Source organism: Phascolarctos cinereus, unplaced genomic scaffold (assembly GCF_003287225.1).
Source record: "Phascolarctos cinereus isolate Bilbo 61053 unplaced genomic scaffold, phaCin_HiC Scaffold_9;HRSCAF=440, whole genome shotgun sequence".
In the NCBI taxonomy this organism is placed as follows: Eukaryota; Metazoa; Chordata; class Mammalia; order Diprotodontia; family Phascolarctidae; genus Phascolarctos; species Phascolarctos cinereus.
The window spans coordinates 26173397-26196072 of record NW_027556402.1 but is presented as its reverse complement, the minus strand read 5'-3'; the positions used below and the strand labels follow the sequence as shown (position 1 = coordinate 26196072).

At 39.3% G+C, this 22676-nt stretch overlaps 1 protein-coding gene across 1 annotated transcript in view; it reads right to left on the bottom strand.

The window, feature by feature from the left end:
- WDFY3 (WD repeat and FYVE domain containing 3) overlaps positions 1-22676 on the bottom strand; it is a 330461-nt gene that overhangs the window by 57975 nt on the left and 249810 nt on the right. Inside the window, 5 exon segments of the mRNA XM_078148340.1 lie at positions 1155-1323; positions 5161-5214; positions 11859-12086; positions 15465-15542; positions 16655-16812. Of these exon segments, the coding sequence (XP_078004466.1) occupies positions 1155-1323; positions 5161-5214; positions 11859-12086; positions 15465-15542; positions 16655-16812 (687 nt within the window).

Genomic DNA, 22676 nt, shown 5'->3' with positions numbered 1-22676 from the left:
GTATCTTAGTAACTTCTGATGATCATCCCAATTCCAGGAATTCTAGAATGTGAGAAAGGAAAGTGATCTCAGTGGCCATGTAATCCAGACCACACATTGACGGAAGGACTCCTCACTATCACACGCCCATAAGTAGTCATTCAGCCTCTGCCCAATGACCTTGAAAGAGGAGATTCCACCATGTCACTTCTGGACAGCTCTAATATTAGAGTTCCCCTGACATTGAGGCTAAGCTGCCCTTTTAGTACCACCCCACCACCACCACCCCACTGCTCCTGGCTCTGACTTCTAGGGCCAAACAGAATGAAGTCTCATCCCTTCTCCACATGACAACCCTTTGGTTGTCTGAAGGCAGGTATCAGATCTCCCCCCCTGAGTCTTCTATTCTTCAGGCTAAGAATACCGACTGCCTTTAGACAATGACATGACTCAAGGCCCTTCACCATCCTGATGACCCTCCTCTGGACCCTCTCCAGCTTGTCAATGTTCTTCTTATATCATGGTCTCCAGACCTGAACACAAGACTCCAGATGAGCTCTGAAAAGGGGAGAGTTCTGTGGGACTATTATCTGGAAGCAACATGTCTCCTAACCCTGCTCCGAATCACATGAGTTTCTTTGGTTGCCACATCACGCTGCTGACTCATATTGAGCCTGGAGGTCAACCCAACCCCTGGATGGTTTTCACAACTGCTGTCTAATCCTAGCCACTTAGGGAAATCTCTAGCTGTAAAAATTTAGGGCAATCTCTTTAGCCCCAGAAGTGAGATGACCATTTCCAGCTGGTTACAACACGTCAGGGACAAACCCAGAAACTGTCTATTAGTCTTAGCTTAAAATAACTAAGTGCCCTGGAGCGTGGTGCCAAAGTGGACCAACCATGGGTGTCATCAAATAGCTGGCTAGCACATAACACACATGGGAAAACAATTAAGTGATGCCTCATTCTCCACCTTTGGCACAGAGATCAAACCTATACAGTCCTGAAACAAGCACTTATGCCCAAGTCATTTCAGGATTACCAAATTAATCATGGCTCTCTACTACCCCTATTTCTTCATCTTCTAATATGAAAGAGTCAGAAAGTCAAGCAGCCCGTGAAAGACTGACAGATGCAAATGATCCCTTTTAACAGGCCACAAAGAGGCAGCCGACCTTTAACTTTGGCGATGGTGTCCTCTCCGTGTTCTGGCTCCTGCTGTGCAGACTCGCCTTCGGAACTTTCTACAATGGCATCCTGGACAAAGGCTGGATTTCCTGAGGCCAGTCGCATGTAGTACTCCTTGCTGTCATAGCTGACTGCCCTCCGATAACGAGCAGGCTTCTAAAACATAATCAGGGAGAGGACCATCAATCCATTTTTCCGTGGAACAACACAGCTAGAAGCATTGAGAATCTAAGGTTATTGAGGGGAGGCGCTGCATCATTTTATGTTACCTATTTCCTAGATGTTAGTTAGTAATCAGTAAGTACAGAATTTTCTTTAATATGATGAAGACAAGTGCATTTGCTTTAACTGTGGCCAAGTGAATGTTCGTTTTGTATCTTGTCTTTTGTATTGTAACTTCATATGTGAATATTTTAAAGAGTTTTAATATTTTAATTTAATATATTTTACTTTATATATTCCAATTCTAATCTAATATTTTAAAGAGTTAACCAAATATTGTAATGCTGTCCCTATTGGGAGACGATAAAAATATCAATAGCTCTGCACCCTTGGAAGCATCAGAAAAATTTCCTCTGCTACACTATACAACCCACTACTAGGTTGCACCACCTCACATATATTTCACAGCATAGTTTAAAAAAATTGCTGCAAACATCCAGAAAGGAGCAGTTCTTCCAACTACATACACAAAGATTTACCTTTCCAGGTTTCTTCTGAATCTTGTGTTTGTACTTCCTACTCAGCCTTAATCTTTCCATTAGAAATGCTCTACTGCATTAAAGATGCATTTTTTTTCTCCCTGTAGAATTATACTCAGTTTTTAAAGGTAAGTTATTTTAATTTTAAGCCCCTGTCTTTTGCCTTTTGAAATATTCCAACTCTTCTGGTTTAGAGTAGAATCTTCCCAGTCTTGGGTGATTGCGACTATGGTTCCTTGGCACCTGAACCACTTCTTTCTGGATGTTTACAGTATTTTTTAAAAATTATGTTGTGAAAGTTTTAGATTTTGGTCATGAAGTTCCCAGAAATTTTCCTTTTGGAGTTCCTTTCAGGAGATGATTGATGAATTCTTTCTATCTTTACTTCAGCCTCTTGGATCTAATATATCTTGGGCAGTTGTCATTTATGATTTCTTAAAATATAGAGTACAGGTTTCTTTTTCAACATGGCTTTCAGGGAGTACACTGATTCTTAAATTATTTCCTTCTGACCTATTTTTCAGGTCACTTATTTTTGATAGGAGAGATTTTATATTTTCTTTTTTTCCCCAATTTTTATTTTGTTCTAGTATTTTTTTCCCTGTTTCATAGAGTCACTCATTTCTTTTTGATATATTCTAATGTTCAGGGAATCCACTACTTGGGTAAGTTTTTACCACTTTCTGTTCTAAGCTACTTATTCTGCATCCAGTTCTCTCCTCCAAAGCTTTTATTTCATCTTTTTTTCATCTTGTTTTACTTCTTCTGGTTTTCCCTTTGTCTCTGTGGAAAACCATTTTTCCTCTGACTCTCTTCCTGAAATTTTTATGGAGTCACTCACTTGGGGTATCTCTGGGTCTATGGTGATTCTTTCCCTACATTCTTCGAAGTTCCTGAATTGGGGGCTCTGTGCTATGGACAGGTTCCCTCTTCAGCTGTGCTTCTGGGGGTCGCCGGCCCTGTGTCCCCTGGGTACCTGTGCAATGGCCTTCACTTTCTGGCCTCAGGCCCCTGAGGAGCTCTGAGGTAAAAGGAGCTGAGGTAAAGATCAGCTGAAAGACTTATGCGGTCTTCTACCTATCCCCTGCTCTCCCTCATGGGGTCCCTTTTACTTGCCATGCTCTAACCTTTCTTTTTCACCTATATAAACCCTATCTACTCTTTGGGTCGACAGAGCGTACTTTCTGAATACAATCTGTTGATTTTTGTCTGGACTTGTGATTACACTGGTGTGGATAACTCCCAATATGGAAGTCCCTCCACAGATGAGCGACTCATTCTGCTGCTTATCTTATAGTCTCAGGAAACTCCCTGGAAGACTGAGAGGTCAAATGATTTGCTCATAGTCACAGAACTAGTATATATCAAGACAGGACTTAAAATAAGGTTTTCCTGATTCTAAAGCTGTCTCTCTATCCATTACACTAAGATGCCTCACGGGAATAATTCTTCTTCCAAGGTCCTGTGTTCAGGTATACTCCATATAATGTTGCCCCCAATTAACACTGTCTTCCAATAAAGTCATTTTAGTTTATAAGCAAGCCCCACTGTAAATCACAACCCCCCACTGTAGATGATTTGCTCAACTGAGCATCCATTTATAGCATTCCAATGGAATGCCCCATACCCCATAATCCTCCTGTCTTTGTCTAATATCCTTCCTGAACAAATTAATTACTGACATTGGGCAAAGAACTCCTCTCTTTATGAAACAAAACTGAATGCAACTCTAGCTTCACTTCCTACATCCATCTGTGTGAAAGAAGACATATGGTTTATGAATTAGTTTACAATTTAAATAAATTATCATGCAATTAGGAGGAATGTTTAAAAAAGGAATATAGTAGTGAGCTGTAGGAAACCCTCAGACATATTACAAGGAGAGGCATATTTCCCTCTTATTTAAAAATGGTTCTCTACTTGCTCTACATTTTCCCATAAAACAGAGACAATATGAAGATTAGAGTCTGAATAGCCTGTAAGATTAAACACCAAGATCACAGACCCACTGAAGGGAAGGTTCATATGTTTCCACCATTCAGACTTTTTGGATAAAGCTAAAACAGAGTAGAATACCTTGGGATCCAGAATTTTCATCAACACTTTAGTTATGTATAAGCCTGAAATGAGAACTAAGTTCTAGAATGTTCATGTCTAAAATGTTTTGTTATACTTTTTCCTTTCATATAAACAAATAAATTCTTAATATATTCCTCAATCTGCAACGAAACATGATGTGATATGGTATTGTCTGCTGATGTATAAATAAGGATATTACCCATCCCGCTATGATCAGATTAAGCATACTTTTTGCTCATATAATCTAATTGTTACTATAAAGTCTAACCAGAAACAAATGTACTTTTATATGGAGTGTGTTTCTGAAAATGAAGACAGTTCTGACATAGAAAATTACCTTCTTTTTAAGTCCATAACAGTATCAGGGAATGGAAATCAAACGGTATAAAAATAAAATACGTAAAACACTAAATGAAACTTTACTTAGAAGTAGGGCCAGCTAATGGAAAGTGTTCTGAGAATTCTATAACATGAAAATTAAGAAGACTAGTACAAGCCTCTTATTCTATGGGAATAAGATCTTCTTAAAAAGCAGGGGTACCGAAGTATTTATAAAGCACCTATTTCAAAATAAATGAAGGCTGATTAGTGAATGTATAAATGTAAAAGAGTATCTAAGGGATTACTGCACAGTTGTAATTCTCAGCTATTAGATTCTTTCTTTAAATACTTTTGAGATGTTACATCTGAGAAGTATTTAAATTGCATTCAACTGGCCAACAGAGAATAATAAAATAACCTATACTTTTTATTTCAGTCATAAATTTTAAGAGGTTCATTCTTTCTGATAGATAACATCCTTTTTGGCCCTTTCTTTCTTTCTTTCTACCTATACATTTCCTCCCTACCTTCCCCACCAAAAAAACCCCAAAAAACCAAAACAATTCTTGAATTTCAGAAGGATCTTTCTTCTATGTAGATCACTGAGTAAATAACATTTATCAAGCATGACCAATTACTAAAGGCAATATAAGTTTTATTATGAGCAGTGAAAATTTAGCCTGTTAGTGAGCAGCACACAAAGTCTACAGAAATGATTAGGCAGATTGGCAAAGGATAGAAGAACATATTTCAGCAAGGATGACTACATCTTTAAATCTTAAAGTATTTACTGAAAAAGCAACATTGAAAACCAATCTTTTAAGTTAGTCTGGTCTATCATGCATTAAAACTGCGTGGAGTTGACATTCTGTTATGGTACTTTGTGCTTTACCTTTTGAGGAATGGTATCATCAGGAGGGTCAAGCTGCTTACTTGGGGTGGCAGACTGAAAACAGGGGATTAAGTACAGATAGATCAGAAAAAAAATCATGTGTGTGCGTGTGTGTGTGTGTGTGTGTACACACATATGACAGCAAGGCTTTTTTGAGTTATTGGTGAAATACGAGCGAACATATGCTAGATGTGAGCTATACACTCAATGAAAGTAAATTTTGAAGTCTAAGCTGCTTGACATGAAATTTTGGCATTTTCTGACTATTTTATGAATGACACAAAATAATTCAAGAAAAACAAAAATATCCACTGTTGTTGAAGAGCAGTACAAACTCTTAAAACTCTCTCTCTCATTCATTCACACACACACACACACACACACACACACACACACACACACACACAAAATAAAAACCTAAAAAAAAAAATCCCCTTGCATGTGGCTTGATATAGTATTAGTTCATTTGATTCTCACAACAACCTTGGTAGGGAGGTTCTATTATCTCCATTTTACAGAAGAGGAAACTGAGGCAAATAGAGGTGAAAGTGACTTGCCCAGAGTCACAGAGCTAGCATCTGAGCTGGAATCTGAACTTGGCTTCCAGACTCCAGGTTTCATGTTCTATCCAGTGTCACCTAACTGAAATCCATAGAATAGTTTGAGGATCTCAAACTTTTTAGTTTTGGGACCCTTTAACATTCTTGTTTTATTTTTGTTTTAGGCAACTGGGGTTAAGTGACTTGCCCAGGGTCACACAGCTAGTAAGTATCAAATGTTTGGTCTGAGGCAGGATTTGAACTCAGGTCTTCCTGACTTCAGGGCTGGTGCTCTATCCATTGTACCACCGAGCTGCCTGCCCCCCCTAAACATTCTAAAAAGTTACTGAGGAACTAACAGAATTCTTGTTTATATGAGTTTTATCTTACTGATACCTGCTATTTACCACATTAGAAATTAACTAAAAAATAAAAAAGAATATTTATTCATTTGAAAATAACAATATATCTATCACATATTAGCATAAATTACACCATTTTATGAAAAATAAAATTTTCAAAAATAGTGTGAAGAGAGGCATATATGTTAAAAAAACCTCTTTAATGTCTGGCTTAACAGAGTAGCGGGATTCTCACATTTACTTCTGCATTCAATCTACTGTGATATAATAATCATAGAAGCAGCTAAGTACTTACACAGCACCTACCATGTTAAGGGCTTCGCAAATATCTCAGTTGATCCTCCCAACAACTTTGGGAGGTAGGTGCTGTTTTTATCCCCCTTTTACATTTGAGCAAAGTGAGGCAAACAGAGCTTAGTTGAACAGAGCCTTGCCCAAGGTCATGTGGCTGGTAAGTGTCTGATGCCAGATTCTGAACTTGGGTCTTCCTGCCTCCAGGCCCAGTGCACCACCAGCTGCCTCTCAGGTGGATTTGGCTGAAGAATGTGGAAGCCTCACACAAGTGTAGTTGAAAAAGGCAAATAATGTCTTAGTATTATTATAAAATACTTTTTTTTTTAATCTTTTAGACTCCTCGAAAGGCTCTCAGGGACCTCCACTGGTCTATGAACCATATTTTGGGAACTGCTGCCATAGAAAGTACAAAAACCTAACGTTCGATAGTATCTTCAACCTGTTCATCAATACTAAAGCAGATAAGTAGCAAGTAGGATTGACCTGTTTACTTGGGAACATATAACAACAACAACTGATAATGATACAGGGATTTATATAGAAATCAAGACTGCACCTGTGATTTCATTAATACACAGAATTCTCAGACAAGGAAACTCTCACTACTGATACAGGCTGGCACTTTCTCTGCAACGTGTAGCCTTCGCGAGCTACCTGGGGCAGGGCAGTGGGAGGTTACATGACTTGGGTAGGGTCATGCTGCCAGGATGTGTCAATCTTGAACTCAGGTCTGCCTGGCTCTGAGGTCGGCTCTCTATTCACTAAAAACACGTTTGCCAAGCTCCTATACATACATACATATATGTCATAATGTAATATTATAGCATATTACACATTATGTAATTTGAGACTCAAATAAACCTCACGATGAAAGAATTACAAGTACTTTCACCCTCATTTTACAGATGAGAAATCTGAAGTTCAGAGAGGACAAGAATCAAATTCTGCTTCTGAAACTTTCTAGCTATGGGACACTGGGCAAGTTATTTAAAATCTCTGGCCCTCAGTTTACTCACCTGTAAAATGAGGGGACTGGACTCAATAGCATCTAAGGTCCTTCCAAGTTCTAAATTTATGCTATTATGTGTGATTTGTCCAGATCACATAGCTGGCCAAGTGACAGAGGCAGAATCTGAACCCAGGTCTTTCTGATGCCAAATCCTACATTCTATTAACCGTGCAATATTAATACAGTAACCCTGATAACTAGTGCTAATGAAACATGCAACAAAATAAAATGCTTGTTAATGAAAAACAAAACCAAGCATTTACCCCAAATACCTTACTAATTTATCTCTTTTCCAGCTCATTATATGGAGTGATTTGGCACAAAATATGTGCCACCAGAAGGGAAACAATATCAAGAGCTTTAATCAATGCACGAACTGGACAAATAAAAATCCAGAATAACTGAAAGCAAGCAACAGCATATATTTTTAACATCTGAGTATCATTTTATATTTTACTTGAATTGTCCTATGGGATACCAAATCCAGGGGTTGATCATTTTTCTCTTATATTAGTAGCCAATTATTGAACTAGGACTCAGTTTTCCCCCTTCTTTTCCTCATTCAGAAATCAGCCCCTGCAGGTTATTCCAGCAGTCTTCGAAGTGCAGGGCTCATAATGAGATGAGATCTTGGGCAAAATCGACCAAATGAGAAAACTCAGATCTGATCAAAAGGGAAAGAAATGTTAGTTTAGGTGGACTGATGGATTCTGGCCCGCTGTTTTACTCAGACAGGTCTGGTCAAAAGTAGATTCCCTCTTTTGTCTAGATTTCCCTAGGTGGTGTGATATGGGTGTAGATAAGTCTCTTTGACCAAGACTAATCGCTTACTCCCCAAACCCCAAATCCTCATCAGAATAAACACACTTTCTCGCTGTAATATTCATTCTCTCATCACTTGTTAACCAGAGTCGATTGCCACCCTCAGGAACACTCATTGTTCCAAAGGCATATAAGTGTTGAGTGGGTTCCATGAGGGGTCTTAGGCATTCCAGAGTGCCACTGACTCTCTTTATTAATTATTGATAGCATGATTAATAAAATGATTAATCCAGAGCCCAGAAACTATGTCTCTTGAGCTTTTTATACGCCACAATTATATTGCAGGTACAAAACTAGGTAGTGAGCTGCAACCGTGAAATAACCAACCTTAAATAAAACTGGCTTTTTTACCCTTTTATCCTAAGCTTTTTTTCACATGCAGATTGCTACACTTGTAATCCCTGCGGCAGGCTAAGGCTGGTGGATCACTCGTAGGGCATTAAGTCTACCACATTCACTGTGGCTGTCCGCACTAAGTCTACCACCATGATAGTGATCCCATGGGATTGCAGGAAAGGGGCACCAGGTACCTCAGGAGGGCTGAAGAAGCCCAGGTTTCAAACAAGGCAAGTCAATGCTCCTGTGCCAATCAGCAGGGAAACATAGCCTGTAAATGGTCACTGTACTATCAGGCTAGGTGAGATAAAACCCAGCTAAAGAAAAAAAAAGATTAAAAAGATTTGGTGACTTACGAGAACACTGTTATTCCCTGGTTCAACATGGAGACTGTAACCCTGTGGGGCACAGTCAGAGCATCAGATATGGCTTTAGAGCAAATTTAGTAAAGACTACTCTAAAGGAAACCATGCACCTTCAAAAATCTTCTTTGAAAGGCAATGGTGGCATAGTAGAAAGAGCATGGAATTTGGATTCATCTACTGTTTTGATCCAATTCAACACCACAAACATTGAAGATGACAATTCTGACTTCAAGAAATTTACAATTTAAAAGGGGCATGATGTATGTATGTAAGTAAACATAATGGAAGGCAAACAGAGACCCCAGATATTTAGTGAGATAGTGGCAATACTGATTGGACCCATGTCAATACATGGAGATGGAGGTAAGGATAGGCGTCTGCTGTGGATGTGAGAAAGTGGGATGAGATGATGGGATTTATTCATAAAGTTACATAGTAATGAGTAGCTCCAATGTGATTGTAAGTCCATAGTGTACAAAGGAGACTTGTTTACTGGTTTCAGTCTCTTAGTGACCCTATTTGGGGTTTTCTTGGTAACGATACTGGAGTGGTTTGCCATTTCCTTCTCCAGCTCATGAGGAAATTGAGGTGAGCAGGGTTAAAGTGACTTGCCCAGAGTGTTTCACGTCATATTTGAACTCAGGGAAAACGAATCTTCCCAACTCCAGGCCTGGCACTCTATTCACTGTGCTGCCTAGCTGCCCTGAAGACTACTAGAAAACGACTGTGGTAAGGGAGGTTGGAGCTAGCCTGGGGGCTTGAATGCCAGAATAAGCAGGGTGGTGAGTTCCTGGAGACTTTCTTTTTTGAGCAGGGCATGACACAGCCAAGCCTCTTCATCAGGAAAACTATTTCGGCAGCCATGTAAAGGACAGACTGAAGAGGGAAGAATCTGGGGGAAGGGAGCCTAGCTCAGAGGAGCTTGTGACTGTCCAGGTGAGAGGAGAGAAGGACTTCAGACAAAGAAGAGGCTACCGAAGCAGAAAGGAAGACAGGCAAGGGTCATGACAAAGATGGAACTGACAGGCTCTCTTAACCAACTGGACATAGAAGACGAGAAAGCAGAAAAATGAAGAATGGACTGAGGTCTCATAACATTAAAACGTATAATAGCACTACTATACCATTTATAAAATTTAGAAACTCACAGAAAAAAATCAGTCTATTACTAAGCATGGACACAGGATTCTAAACCTTCGAAGGCTAACGTTCTGCAAAAGGGCTCAGGAGGCATTTTTAGCACACCTCATCCTGGATCACCAGCCCTGGCCCTGATGGAAGTTTCTGTTAACTTGTAAAACTGAATGAAGCATAGAGATGAATCCCTCTTCATTGGTCCCATATCAGAAATCCTTCTAGGTGACAGGACTGTGCTAGGTGTGGGAGAAACAAGAAAATGTCCCTGATGTCAAGGAGGAGAACAACTATGCTCTCAGAAGGTGGTGGGGCAGACGTGCAGAGAGAAGTCAATGCCGAGTGTACACAACAGAGACGAGCTAGCTTCTGGGGGGCATTTGGAGGTCGCAGTGAGGGGTCACACGGGGGGCCTTGGCAGAGGGGGCCTCCCAGGCATGCAGGACCATCTGGGCCCAGGCCCAGAAGACATCACATCACGTGCGGGCAGAACAGGAGGCCCATCTGGCTGAAACATTGTGTGTGTGAAGGAGTACAAGTCTGGCAGAGCCACACTGGGAGCCTTTCAATGACAATGGAATAATCGGTATGTTAACCAGTGGGAAGAGGATGCCCTTGGAATTTCTGGAGGTTTGGCCATGGTCAGACTTGGTCTTCAGGCACCTCACTTTGGTGTGGGAAGGCTGCATGGGAGAGGGGAGTGACTTGAGGCAGAGGCCAATAGGATGGCCATTGCATCAGGCAAGAAGAGCCTGAATTACTATGGCAGCTAACGAGAGTGCAGAAGACTGGACAGATGGAGGAGGTGTGGGAGAGGGAGAATCAACAGGACTTAGCAATTTGTTGGCTGTGAGTAGTGATCCGAATGGGTTGAAAACCCAGGTAACCAGAAGGATGGTGTCAGAAGCAAGTGTATATGTGATAATCTGCCCTGAAATCCACCCTTCATGCCTCCCTGAGGGGTGACCCGGGAGTTTTAAAGGCACTTCCAGCAGAGCACCAGCTTTCGGAGGGCCGATCAGGCAAGAAAGATTTCAAATACAGATGTATCTGTCAAGGAACAATCTAGTGAATATTGAGAGGCTCATTCTCAGAAGGGTGGCCATCAGAAACTGAGAGAGAAGGGCAGTGGGCTGTGTTTGGTGATGGCTATAGGATTCAACAAAATGAAAAACCTGTGAAGTAACAGTATCTGTTACAAGGTCATGGGCCTGTAATCAGTGCTGGTAGAAGTCTTTGAAAATACCTGAAAGGATTATTTTTTGGTGTGCCAGCATCTAAAACCAGAAACTGGGTGTTGGTAAGTACAGAATAAAAAAAATCATTCAGGTAGTTAGCTCTAGCTCTCTAATTGCTGACACTGCTGTCAGACTCTAGAAGGAAAATGCCGATCTTTATAAAAAGCTACAACTCCAAATGACCTTTTGACTAGAACTTTAAGCAGAGAGGGGCCCTGCAGGGAGCCTGGGGTGGACGCTCCCCTTCAGACACATAGTGGCCGTGCGAACCCAGGAAAGTCACAGGTCTCGCTGATTCAGACAATTCTTTAAGACTATCAGTTGTGAGAAAGTGCCAAGCTTCCTATAATCAATGAAATCACAAGTCCAATAAAACAATTATAATAAAGCAATATAGTACCAATACGACTACATTCCACAGTTCTGTCCATCTCCTAGACACACTAACTAGTTTCCAATTGGAGAGAAAATAAATTAGCAAGTTGCTAATTAAAATGAAGTTAGGATTTCAGGTAATTCATATAATAATCTGAAAAAGCTTACAAAAGAACAAAGAAATCTGAACAGCTACTATAAAACACAGGACCATGCATACTCACCAACACATTTGTCTCTTGTTCAATTTCTGGCACATAAGGGTAGTGGTTGTAAAACATGTCATTCCGGACCATTTTTTTCCTCATTCTGCAAGGCCCTTCTGTCATCTCCAGCATCCACTTGTCCAGATGAGAACCGATGGGAGGACCCCACAAACCTCTTTCCCGCAGCAGCTCATACTCGATTTGGCCCCACTCTTCTGTCACGTATTTCAGGGCATTTTGCTGACGCTGTGGATGTGAAGATTTTCAAGTTGTATCCAATCAGAAGCAGTAGTAGTAATAATAAATCTAGAAATAGCTCAGAAACAAGTTCATATTGGGAAATAAGAGCTGCCTATAGTAGTTTTGCCAAAATTATTTTATGATGACTGAATCAAGATATACTGTTTTATGACAATGGAAGAATTTGCTTTGATGACACAAAGTACAGTGATTAGCCTAAAATGCGTTACAAGTATATGGCAAAGAAAACCTATGCACACTTGTCTGATGCCTCACTATGGCTCGGAAATGACCCTGCACTTCAAGACTCTGCTAGCACGACACAGTGTCTGAAAGGACTACCAGGTTGGAAAAGCCAGGCCTGGTGACAGGTTCGACAAATGTTTATTAAGGGCCCACTTTGAGCCAGGAACTGAGTCAGAAAGAAAAAAAAAACAGTCCATGCCCTTGAACAAATAAGTATACTATGAGGAATGTTGAGGATGGGGATAGCACTAAGAACTGAGGGAAGGCTCAGTGTATCAAGGAATGCTTCACAGAGCAAGCTGGACCTTGAAGAAGGAAAGGCAGGGATAAGGAAGGGCGCCTCACAGACACAAGCAAGAGCTCGTACATCAGTACAAGCATCAAGTTCAGGAAAGTTTGGCTAGAACACGGAGTCCATACAGAGGAGCAGTACGAAATAAAGCCAGAAAGGTGGGGGAAGCAAGACCGCCATGGGCCTTAAATGGCAGAGAGATCGACAATTATCTGAGGACCGGCCTAACCGAGAACAGGCGTAATCACAAAAGGGCTGGGCCCCAACATAGGTAAGGGGGAACAGCAGGTCAGCAAGACCAGCTCTTAAGGTGCGTGGGGACACTCTGTTCTTCCATTCTCATAAAACGGAATACCTTGATTCAGTCATAATTAAATAATTTTGGCAAAACTACTATAAGCTGCTCTTATTTCCAAATACGAACTTGTTTCTGGTATAATGAAGAAAAACCTGCTTAACGACAGGAATTGACCGTATCGGTCACAAAACTGAGCAACATCTGAGTACGACATCTGAAGTGTGGCTGCTGATCTCTTCTGGCACAGCGGCACCGACAACAGCAGTCAGAAAGTCTTGACCTTCCAAGGTTGGCTAATAAACACAGTCTCTCAGAGTATGACCCCGAGAACTTATAACATAGCTGCCAGAGGAAGACAGCCATGGAGACGTAGTAAGGAATTCTGATCAACAGACTAGATAATTAACAAGGTGAAACTTCCTGCTAGTCTCCTATCAAACACTGACATTCCAGGAATATATGGAAAGAATATCAATGTGCATCCCGGATCAGTAAATTATATTTATTTGTGCGCACACATTATTAATCCTCTAAATAGTAAGGAAAATTTGTGGAAAAGGGCAATTTTTATTTATCTTTCTATCTCCTTCAGCATCTAATACATGTTAAATAATACTAAGTACTTTATACCTGCTAATTACTTTTTATGTGTTAAGTAATATTTACGTCAATGAAATTAATATGTGATTTTCACTCTAGAAAAGTGGGCAGTTTTACATAAACCAAATCGTCACAGTCAAATGACGATATTGTTGACCACCATCTTCTAAACCTAGGTGCTCTCTCCTTACTGTGTGGGACACAGTCCCCTCCTGGCTCCTCTCCTAACCATTCCTCATCTGCTTCTTCTGCAGAAGCAATACTTGTGCCCCACCTCCTAACCATGTCCTGGCCTCCCTGATCCTCTTTTGCTGAGCAGATCAGCTCAGTTATCATCTCTACACACAGCCAGCCATCGCCTGCATGCTGGGGATCTCCACCTGGCTGTAGCATAGGGATCTCCACCTCAACAGCTATGAAAAGGAGGTCATTCTCTCATGTATGTGTCATGTACTGATGTGTGTGAATTAATACCATAGTTTCAGTTTCAGTGGTACAGTGAAATGTGACACTAGAAGAATATAGGGAGAGCAGAGGCTGGTTTGTGTCACCTTAGTATTCCTGGCCTCTAGTAGGGATCTCACCTACAATGGGCATTTAAGAAATATCTGTCAAATTTGGAAAGCCTTTCAGGATCTGGCTCCAGTATATTTTTCTCAGCTGGTTTTCTATCACTTTCTCTCCTGCCCTCGACACAGAAGGCAAACTGGCTTTCCCTTGCTATACATAGATGGCGTGCTCTCCTTCCTTTTCTCCTCCTCAGGGAATCGCTAGCTCCCTTTCAGGCATCCCTCACTCCATATCCTCAGGCGCTCTCCCTTCCCTGCTCTCCCTTCCCATCCTGGCCAAAAAAAATGTCTTTGTGTACATTTATGTGATCACGTGTTATTTTCCACCAGTAAAATGCAGCTTCCTTGAGAGCAGGAACTACTTCATTTCTGTCTTTCTTCTCCTAGCATAGGGTGTGATGCCTAGCACATAATAGACATTTAATAAAAACTTATAAATACTTATTGAATTGAACTGCACTAGAGATTTACTGTCTACATAGAAACCAATCTAGAATAAGATGCTTCTTGATATCTGTTACAAGAATTTGATTTTAAATTAAAAAAAGCTTTATTAAACAGCCATGACACTACATAATGACATAACAAGACTTTTACAATATTTCTGAAAATGAGTATACAATATATTGTTGTGTTGTTATTTAGTCGTGTCTAACTCCCTGTGACCCCATCCAGGATATTCTTGGCAAAGATACTGGAATGGCTTGCCATTTTCTTCTCTAGCTCATTTTATAGATGAGGAAAGTGAGGAAAATGAGGTTAAGTGATTTGTCCAGGCTCACATAGTAAGTGTCTAGCAAGTGTCTTGAGGCTGGATTTGAAGTCAGGAAGATAAGTCTTCCTGACTCCAGGCCTAGGTCTCTATCCATTGAACCACCTAGCTTCCCATGTAATATATACTAAATATCAAATATACTAAATATTAAATTCATGTAAATATAATATCAGATATGTTCAACAAATTTCGAGGAGTATAATTTTAAAAATACTACTAGTTGCCTCAAAAAGACCACAAATATTTAGGATAAGTTATTAAATAACTATAAATTAAATAAAGTAGACACCATAAAATTCATTTTTCCATTGAGGTTATTAATGAGAGCACCTTGAACAGATCTTGTTTCTTTACAGATGATCAAAACACTTTTAGGCCATTTTTGATACGAGGAGTTAAGTAAGTACCAAATTTATTATTTTCTCTTTTTAAGCAGGGGATAAGAACAGGTAAACAGGACACAGGACTAATTAGTGCTGAGCCCAAGAGCTGACTCCTAGCTTTACATATATATGACCAATAGCTAGAGGCTGGGCTAGTATCTGCTGACGCGTCTGAATTGGATGATTTGAAAAAAATTATACTTACTTTGCTACATTCTTACCTCCTGATATTCTTTATACTGTGTGTCTACCAAGTCCCGGACAACAGCAATATGAGTGAACATCCACTGGGAAATCTCCTAAGACATTGAGGTGGGGAAAGAGTCTTAATATCTTATTAAAATCATAGTGCAAAAGAGTTGATTGACATTTAATTTTAAATGAAGGGTAACTGATTAAAATTCTATTAAAAAAGCCTGCACAGAAAGAATACCACAACTAAGCTCCTGTGATGAATACTCCTTAATTTTTAGCATCTTAATGCTTTCCACAATTGCCTCTCAGGTATTAGTGCTGAAATGTTGCTGAGATGATTGAGAAAAACAAACAAATGAACAAACCATTAACCACAGCCTTTTGGCCTCACCTCTGGCTATGGCAGCCAAGTAGGACATGATATGTTGGACTATTTTAAGTCTGAGTAAGTAAGGAATAATTTCATCCCCTTGCAAAAGCCAATGTAAAAATATTATTATTTGTCAGGTTTTCATCTCATTGTCTATTTTGAGGTTATATTGCCCTGAACATATTGAAGCCAGTGGACCATCTAAGTGAATCATCTAAGCCAGGGCTTCCCAAACTTGCTCCACTCGTGAACCCTTTCGGCAGCTGTGTTGCATGGCTTGAGGGCACGTGCAGTACAAAGTACACATGCTTCGTGTTCAGAACCAAGGCTGCAGCGAAGCTGCAGGATGCAACATGGGCAAGCACTGCCAGAAACACCTTGGATTCATTACCCATTTGATTTTTAAGTCATTTTTTGCCATTGAGCATTCAGAAATGTTTTGCTGTTGGGACCCACAGTTTAAGAAGTGCTGAAAGCCAACCTCCTCTTTATAGTTGAAGAAACTACAATCCCCAGAGGTTAAGTGGCTTGGCTAGCATCAAAATGTATTAAGTGGAAGAGTCAAGATGTCTATGGAGATTAAGACAAGGGTCTCGTAGCCTATACAATTATGCATTGTTATCTATTTTATTCACTTGCATTCTAACATGAATGCAAGACTTTGTACCCACAATGAAACATGAGCACATGAGAAGTTCTGCCACTCTGGATAAATTCTTTCATGAAATGCTTGAAGTAGAATCAGAAAGAAACTATTCATTTTCAGTCATTTATAAGGACAATGCACACTTTATGCTTTAATCTGTCATCCTCTAGGACTCTTTGCAGCAGAACCCCACAACTCACCTGTGTGGACAGGTTGTGTTTGCTGAGGCCACTCTCTTTCCGATTCCTTCTGGATCCTGTCAACTTTGAGAGGCCAAAACCACTGCTGACTCGAGACAGTTTGGACTGTGTGCTTGGCACGAGAGCTTCTCCTCGACTGATGCATTTCTTTTCATGGGCTATGGAATTCAAATGTGATTGTGGTTATTTCATATTGCTTATCACAGATAACAGGGTTTTAAGCTTGTCATGTCCCACACACAGCCTAAAATGGAATGATCATTAATCTATCTACCTGTTGTCTCATTAATCTTATTCATTACCAAAAGTCTAAGGTAATGAAAGGGTGTGTCTGGAGATGTTCTTATTAATTACTAATGCTGCAACATCTCTCATTAATCAACTAACTCAATTTCAGTTTAATAAACCCGAGAATATATGTGTTGTTTAACAAACTAGAGAAACCTCTTTCTACTTAGTTCTCTCTATCCATAAAGCACCCCAATTTCCTAAGCTTCAATAAACTCAGAGTTACTGGCTATGGGATTTATTAACAGCATAACAAACAAAATAAAGACACAAATACTTATTTACAATATTATCAGCTCTGAGTCCTGACGAATGGACTAAAAGTGCTCAATGAGAGACCGTCAATGAGAGAGTCAACTTTTGGACATAGCTAACGTGGGAATATGTTTTGCCTGATTATGTATATTTGTTACAAAGGTTCTGTTTTTCTTTTTTAATGGAGGGAGGTTGAAAGGGAGATACAATGGAGAAAGGGGCCAAAAAAGAAAAATGGAACATGGAAGCATTTTTGGAAAAAAGGACAGAGGCAAACCCAGACAAATGGGAAAGCTTTGAAAGTTACACATTAAATTTATTATATACCTAAAAAGAAAAATAAGATGTGCCTAACAGAGATTTGTGTTTTATGAAGAACACCTGTTTTCTGCTCTGTTTTGCAGGTAGAAACACTAATTTTATTTAGTGTCTGCTAAATGAAGAATTAATTTTAAAAAATCAGCTATGAAAAGGCTCATAATCAAAGACATCTTCAGCTATCACTACAACTTTTGCATTCTTCTCAATTCTGGAAGTACAGATTGAACATTCAGTTCTCTAAGGATACCAATTAATCTCTTCTTAAGATAAGAGTTTCTCTAATTCGTTTATGATGTGACCTTTTAGAGTGATGAAGAATGATATGAGCAGAACCAGAAGAATTTATACAATAGTAGCAACAATGGAAAACCAAACAACTTTGAAAGCTGCTAGAACAATGATCAATATAATGACTACTAATGATCCTAGAGAAGCTGAAACATGCTATACATTACAAAGAAGTGATGATTACAACGCAGAATGACATATGTGTCTGTGTCTGTATCCACACACATTTGTATAGAGGCATTGAGGGAATCTGTTTTGCTTGACTGTGTATTTAATTAAAAGAAATCAGGTTCCCCCCCCCCAGTGGAGTTAGGGGTGGGAGGGAGAGAAAATAGACTTCTGTTAATTTAAAAAAAAAAGAGAGAAGTGTATGTGTGGGGTGCTCCAAACTTGAGAGGCTGCTAGCAGTTTTAGATTAAGTCACTGTACTGTTAGTTTTATTTAACTATTTGTTCCAAGAGATCTCTCACAAAGTGTGAGTAATCTATAATTGTAATTATAAAGACAAAAAAAATCAATAAAAGAAAAACCAAGTCAAATACTTCTCAGGAAATATGTTCTCTCCCTCCTTTTTCTGTCATCTGTCTCTTTTTAGCCATCACACTCCTTAACACTAGCTAAAGTGACAAGCTCTCAAGATAACCCAGTGCTTCTTAGAGTGTCTGTGGGAGCAGTGAATGAAGCTGAGGATACAAATGGGACTGTTAGTTTTATAACTGAATACCTATAGGAATAACTAGAGCTCAACTCTCAGTGTCTCTCTGTCTCTCTATGTGTGTAGACAAAGACACACAGACACAGACACACAGACAAGCACACACTTTGGACCAGATCTATGACTTCGCTGACGTAGGAAACTTGCCAGGAAGTAAACTCTACTGATACAGGGAAAGGAGCTCTGCACTTCAATTCACAAAGTTGTCTGGGGCACGAAACATTAAGCATAGTACATCTGGATCTGGAATGGAGTTCAAAGACCTTCTAGAACAACCCTTGATTTTAATGCTAAGGAAACTCACGACTGAACCCAAAGAGGATAAATGTTTTGGTCCTGTAGATAGTAATACCAGAGGCAGGATCTGAACCTCTCATACCAGCCTGAGCGCTTCCTCCCATCCCACAATGCCCATGGAGCTCCATGGCCACGATGTGTCCTTGCAGCCTGGGCTTCCTCTCTAGCCTTCTCACCTCATGAATGGCTGGAAATTGCCAAGTAAGAACACTGTATTCTATGGTGACCAAAAGCTGTTTATGGTAATCCATTTTCCTATAATCTTAGGCTTTATTAACCCGGGATGTGTGAGTTTAGAAACGTATGTATGTATGTATTCATGTAAAAACGTTTGTATATGTGTGTATTATGTGTACACATACACACACATCTATATCTCGATAATCTTTTCAATATAATCTGGTTTCTTTTTAATCCCACATATATTATGCATTTTAAAACACGATTCTGAGGAGTCCATAGGCTTTATCAGACTGAAAAAGGCTCATGCCCCAAAAAGACTAATAACCCTTGCCCTAGATGACAGAAACTCAGTATTATGTTGATAGACATTTTCCTAAGACACTATATACTTCCCCCTTTTCTGATATTCATTTCTTAAAATGACATAATTCTGACAGTAAAATGATTGTTTTATTTTTACACAGAAATGTCAAACTGCCACAGGACTGAAAAAAAAATTATTAGATTAGGAAATCATACATAAACAGCAACATTTTTAAGTCTGAAGAGGGCCAGAAAAAGATTATATATATACACACACACACACACACACACACACACACACACACACACACACACACATATATACACATATATGAAATTATGTATCTTCTACCCACAACTTATTTATATAATGTGACACGGTAGGATCAACATTGTTTTGCTTGTGTCAATCCTCTTACGAACTTTGGATATTTTAAAATGCACAGGTGCCAGATGGTACAGAGGAGGGAGAGCTGGGACTCAGGAAGACTCTGTTTAAATCCAGTCTGAGACTCTTATCAGCTATGTGATCCTGGGCAAGTCACTTAACCTCTGCCTCAGTCTCCTCAATTGCAGAATTAGGACAATACTACCTACTTTCCAGGGTTGTTGTGAGAATAAAATGAGATAAGATTTGTAAAGTGATTAGCATGGTGTTTAGCACACAGTACTATATAATAATAATACACACAGTAAGAACTATATAATAATAATGATGATGATTGAAATGTTTCATTGACACTCTTTTATTTCTTTGTTTCAATATTTTCTCTAACTTTCTCAGCCCCTCTTCTGACCTTGAAAGTCTTTTCTTGTAACAAACAAGTATAGTCAAGCAAAATATATTTGTGTCAAAGTATCTGTCCCATTTTGTACCTACAGTCTTTCATTTCACCAAGAGGAGGGAGGTATTCATGCTTTATCACCAGTCTTCTGGGATCATGATTCCAGAAACCCAAAACCCACTATTTCTACTTCTTTGCTATAACAAAAAATTGTTGCTAAATTTGTTTTGGTATATATGGGTCCTTTATCTCTGCTAATGCTCTCTTTGGGTTAGACCTAGAGTGATGGAATTGCTGGGCCAAAGGTTATACACAGTTGAGTGACTCTGGGAATATGGACCCAAATTGCTTTCCAGCACAGATGGACCAATTCTCAGCTACATCAACAGTGCAATATTGTGCCTATCATTCTACTCTCTCCAACAATTGTCTTTTCCTCACTAGATGGGTATGAAGTAGAACCTCAGATCTGTTGTTTAAGCATTTTCCTTCTCTTTAGTGATTTGGAGCATTTTTCCTGTGGTTGTTGATAGCTTGAATTTCTTCCCTTAAGAATTACTTGTTCATATCCTTTGACTACTGAAGAATGGTTCTTCATCTTATTTATTTGCATCTATTTACTCCACATCTTGGATATCAGACCTTTATGAGAGAAATATTTTGCAATGACTTTATTTCTCAATTTGTTCCCCTTCTAACTGCACTGAATTTGTTTGTGCACAAAACTATCCACTTTATATCCTTTGATTTCCTCTATTTCCGGTCAAGAATTCTTTCCCTATCTATGATATGAAAAGGTATCTCCTTCCCCATGCTTTTAATGTGTCATTTAATGTGTCTTTACGGTCAAGTCCTATATCCAGTTGGAGTTTACAGAATATAGTGTGAGATGTGGGGCTGTATCACTCCCGAATCCTGGTTTCCTAGTCTGTTCCACTGATCTACTTTTATATTTTCTAACCAGTAGTAAATAATTATGATGAACATTGTTTTGCAAATAGTTTGGGATTTAGTACTGCTAGATCATCTCTCACTCATTCCACTCCCCCACCCCTATTATTTCTCTTCAGATTCCAGACCCTTTGTGAGTCTGACTGCTATGACACTAAATAAGTCTTCCTTCAAAGGTTATACTAATGTCACTTTTTATTGCATTGTGCTCAGTAAAGGATGTGGTTAATATTTTTGCTTCTCTGCATTTATTTACAATACTCTAGAAAAGGGCTAATTTTTTTTTGTAAAGATGCTGCACATAGCTGTGAAATGTCTGTTTCTTTGGATTCCCATTCAATAATTATTAGAGAGCTACCCTATTCAATTTGTACTGAAATTCTATCCAGATCTTCATTTTCTTTTTTTATTTATTTTATCGGTCTGATTTAAGGTCTCTAACTTTTGTAAGTTTTGCTACTTATTTCTTCTTGTAATTTGACTAAATTTTCCTATAAGAGCCTAGATGCTATGCTATTATGTGCATATATATTAAGCATTAAAATTATTTAATTTTTGATGGCACTTTAAAATATATTGTCGTTTCCTTGTTTAAACTATTTCTACTTTTAAGGTTACATTGTTTAAGATTATGTTAACCGTACTTTTTTTCAGTTCACTTGACGTATAATAAATTCTTCTCCATCCCTTTACTTTTAACTGTGTTTTAACTTAATGTTCCCAGTGTCTTATTCTGTTTCCTCTTATTTTCAGCCTCAGGTACTGAACTGAAACCTGATATGGTGTAGGTAGGCCTTCTTCAGTCCTGTCTCCTCTGCACTCTGGATGCTACCGCTGCTGCTTCCGCTACTCTGGATGGGGTAGCTGGCATACCCACCCTGCACCGTGCATAGGTCCCTTGATTCTCTTTCAGTCTTCTGGTGGTCCAATGCAAATTCTCTCTGCAGGAGTTGGTTCTGCTCCCTCTATGGTCCTTAAAAGATCCAGTAGGAGATCCTACTGTTTTGGGGCTGGCTGCATTGCATGACTTTCCTGGAACCAGTGCTCAGAGGATGAGTTGGCCAAGTCTCCCAATGTGACTCTCAGTGCTCCAAGGTTTGGCCATCTCTTTGTAAGGTCAACCACTGAGACTGGTTCTATTCCTACTTCTATGCAATTCTGGATGGGATGGAAGAGATTATTTCTATTTGTTTGGTTTTTTCATGTGTCTTTATCTTTGGTCTTTCTGAGACTCTGTTAGATTTTCAGTGGGAGAGACTGGCTTCTTCATGACAATGCCATCTTATTTATAAGTTCTACATCGGATTTTCCCAATCACAATGCCACTTTAGCAGTGGCCCAATCCATTGTGGCTTTTTACTTTCTTCTTTCTTGTTTTTGGGAAACTCTGTGATTCACCAATGCAATCAACTTCCTTTATTTATAAGCTTGACACAAGTAACTTGATTTCCATGAGTCTTGGTTTGCTTATATGTAAAGGTCTGTGGTTCCATAATTCTTTTGGAACAGAGTGGTCCCTCAATTTGAAACAATACTGGGAACTTAATTCAAAAAAATTACTTCCAAGTGCAAGATGTTATATTATTGACATTCACCGATTTCCTTCTTTCTGCTTGTACATTAGTATTTAAAGACA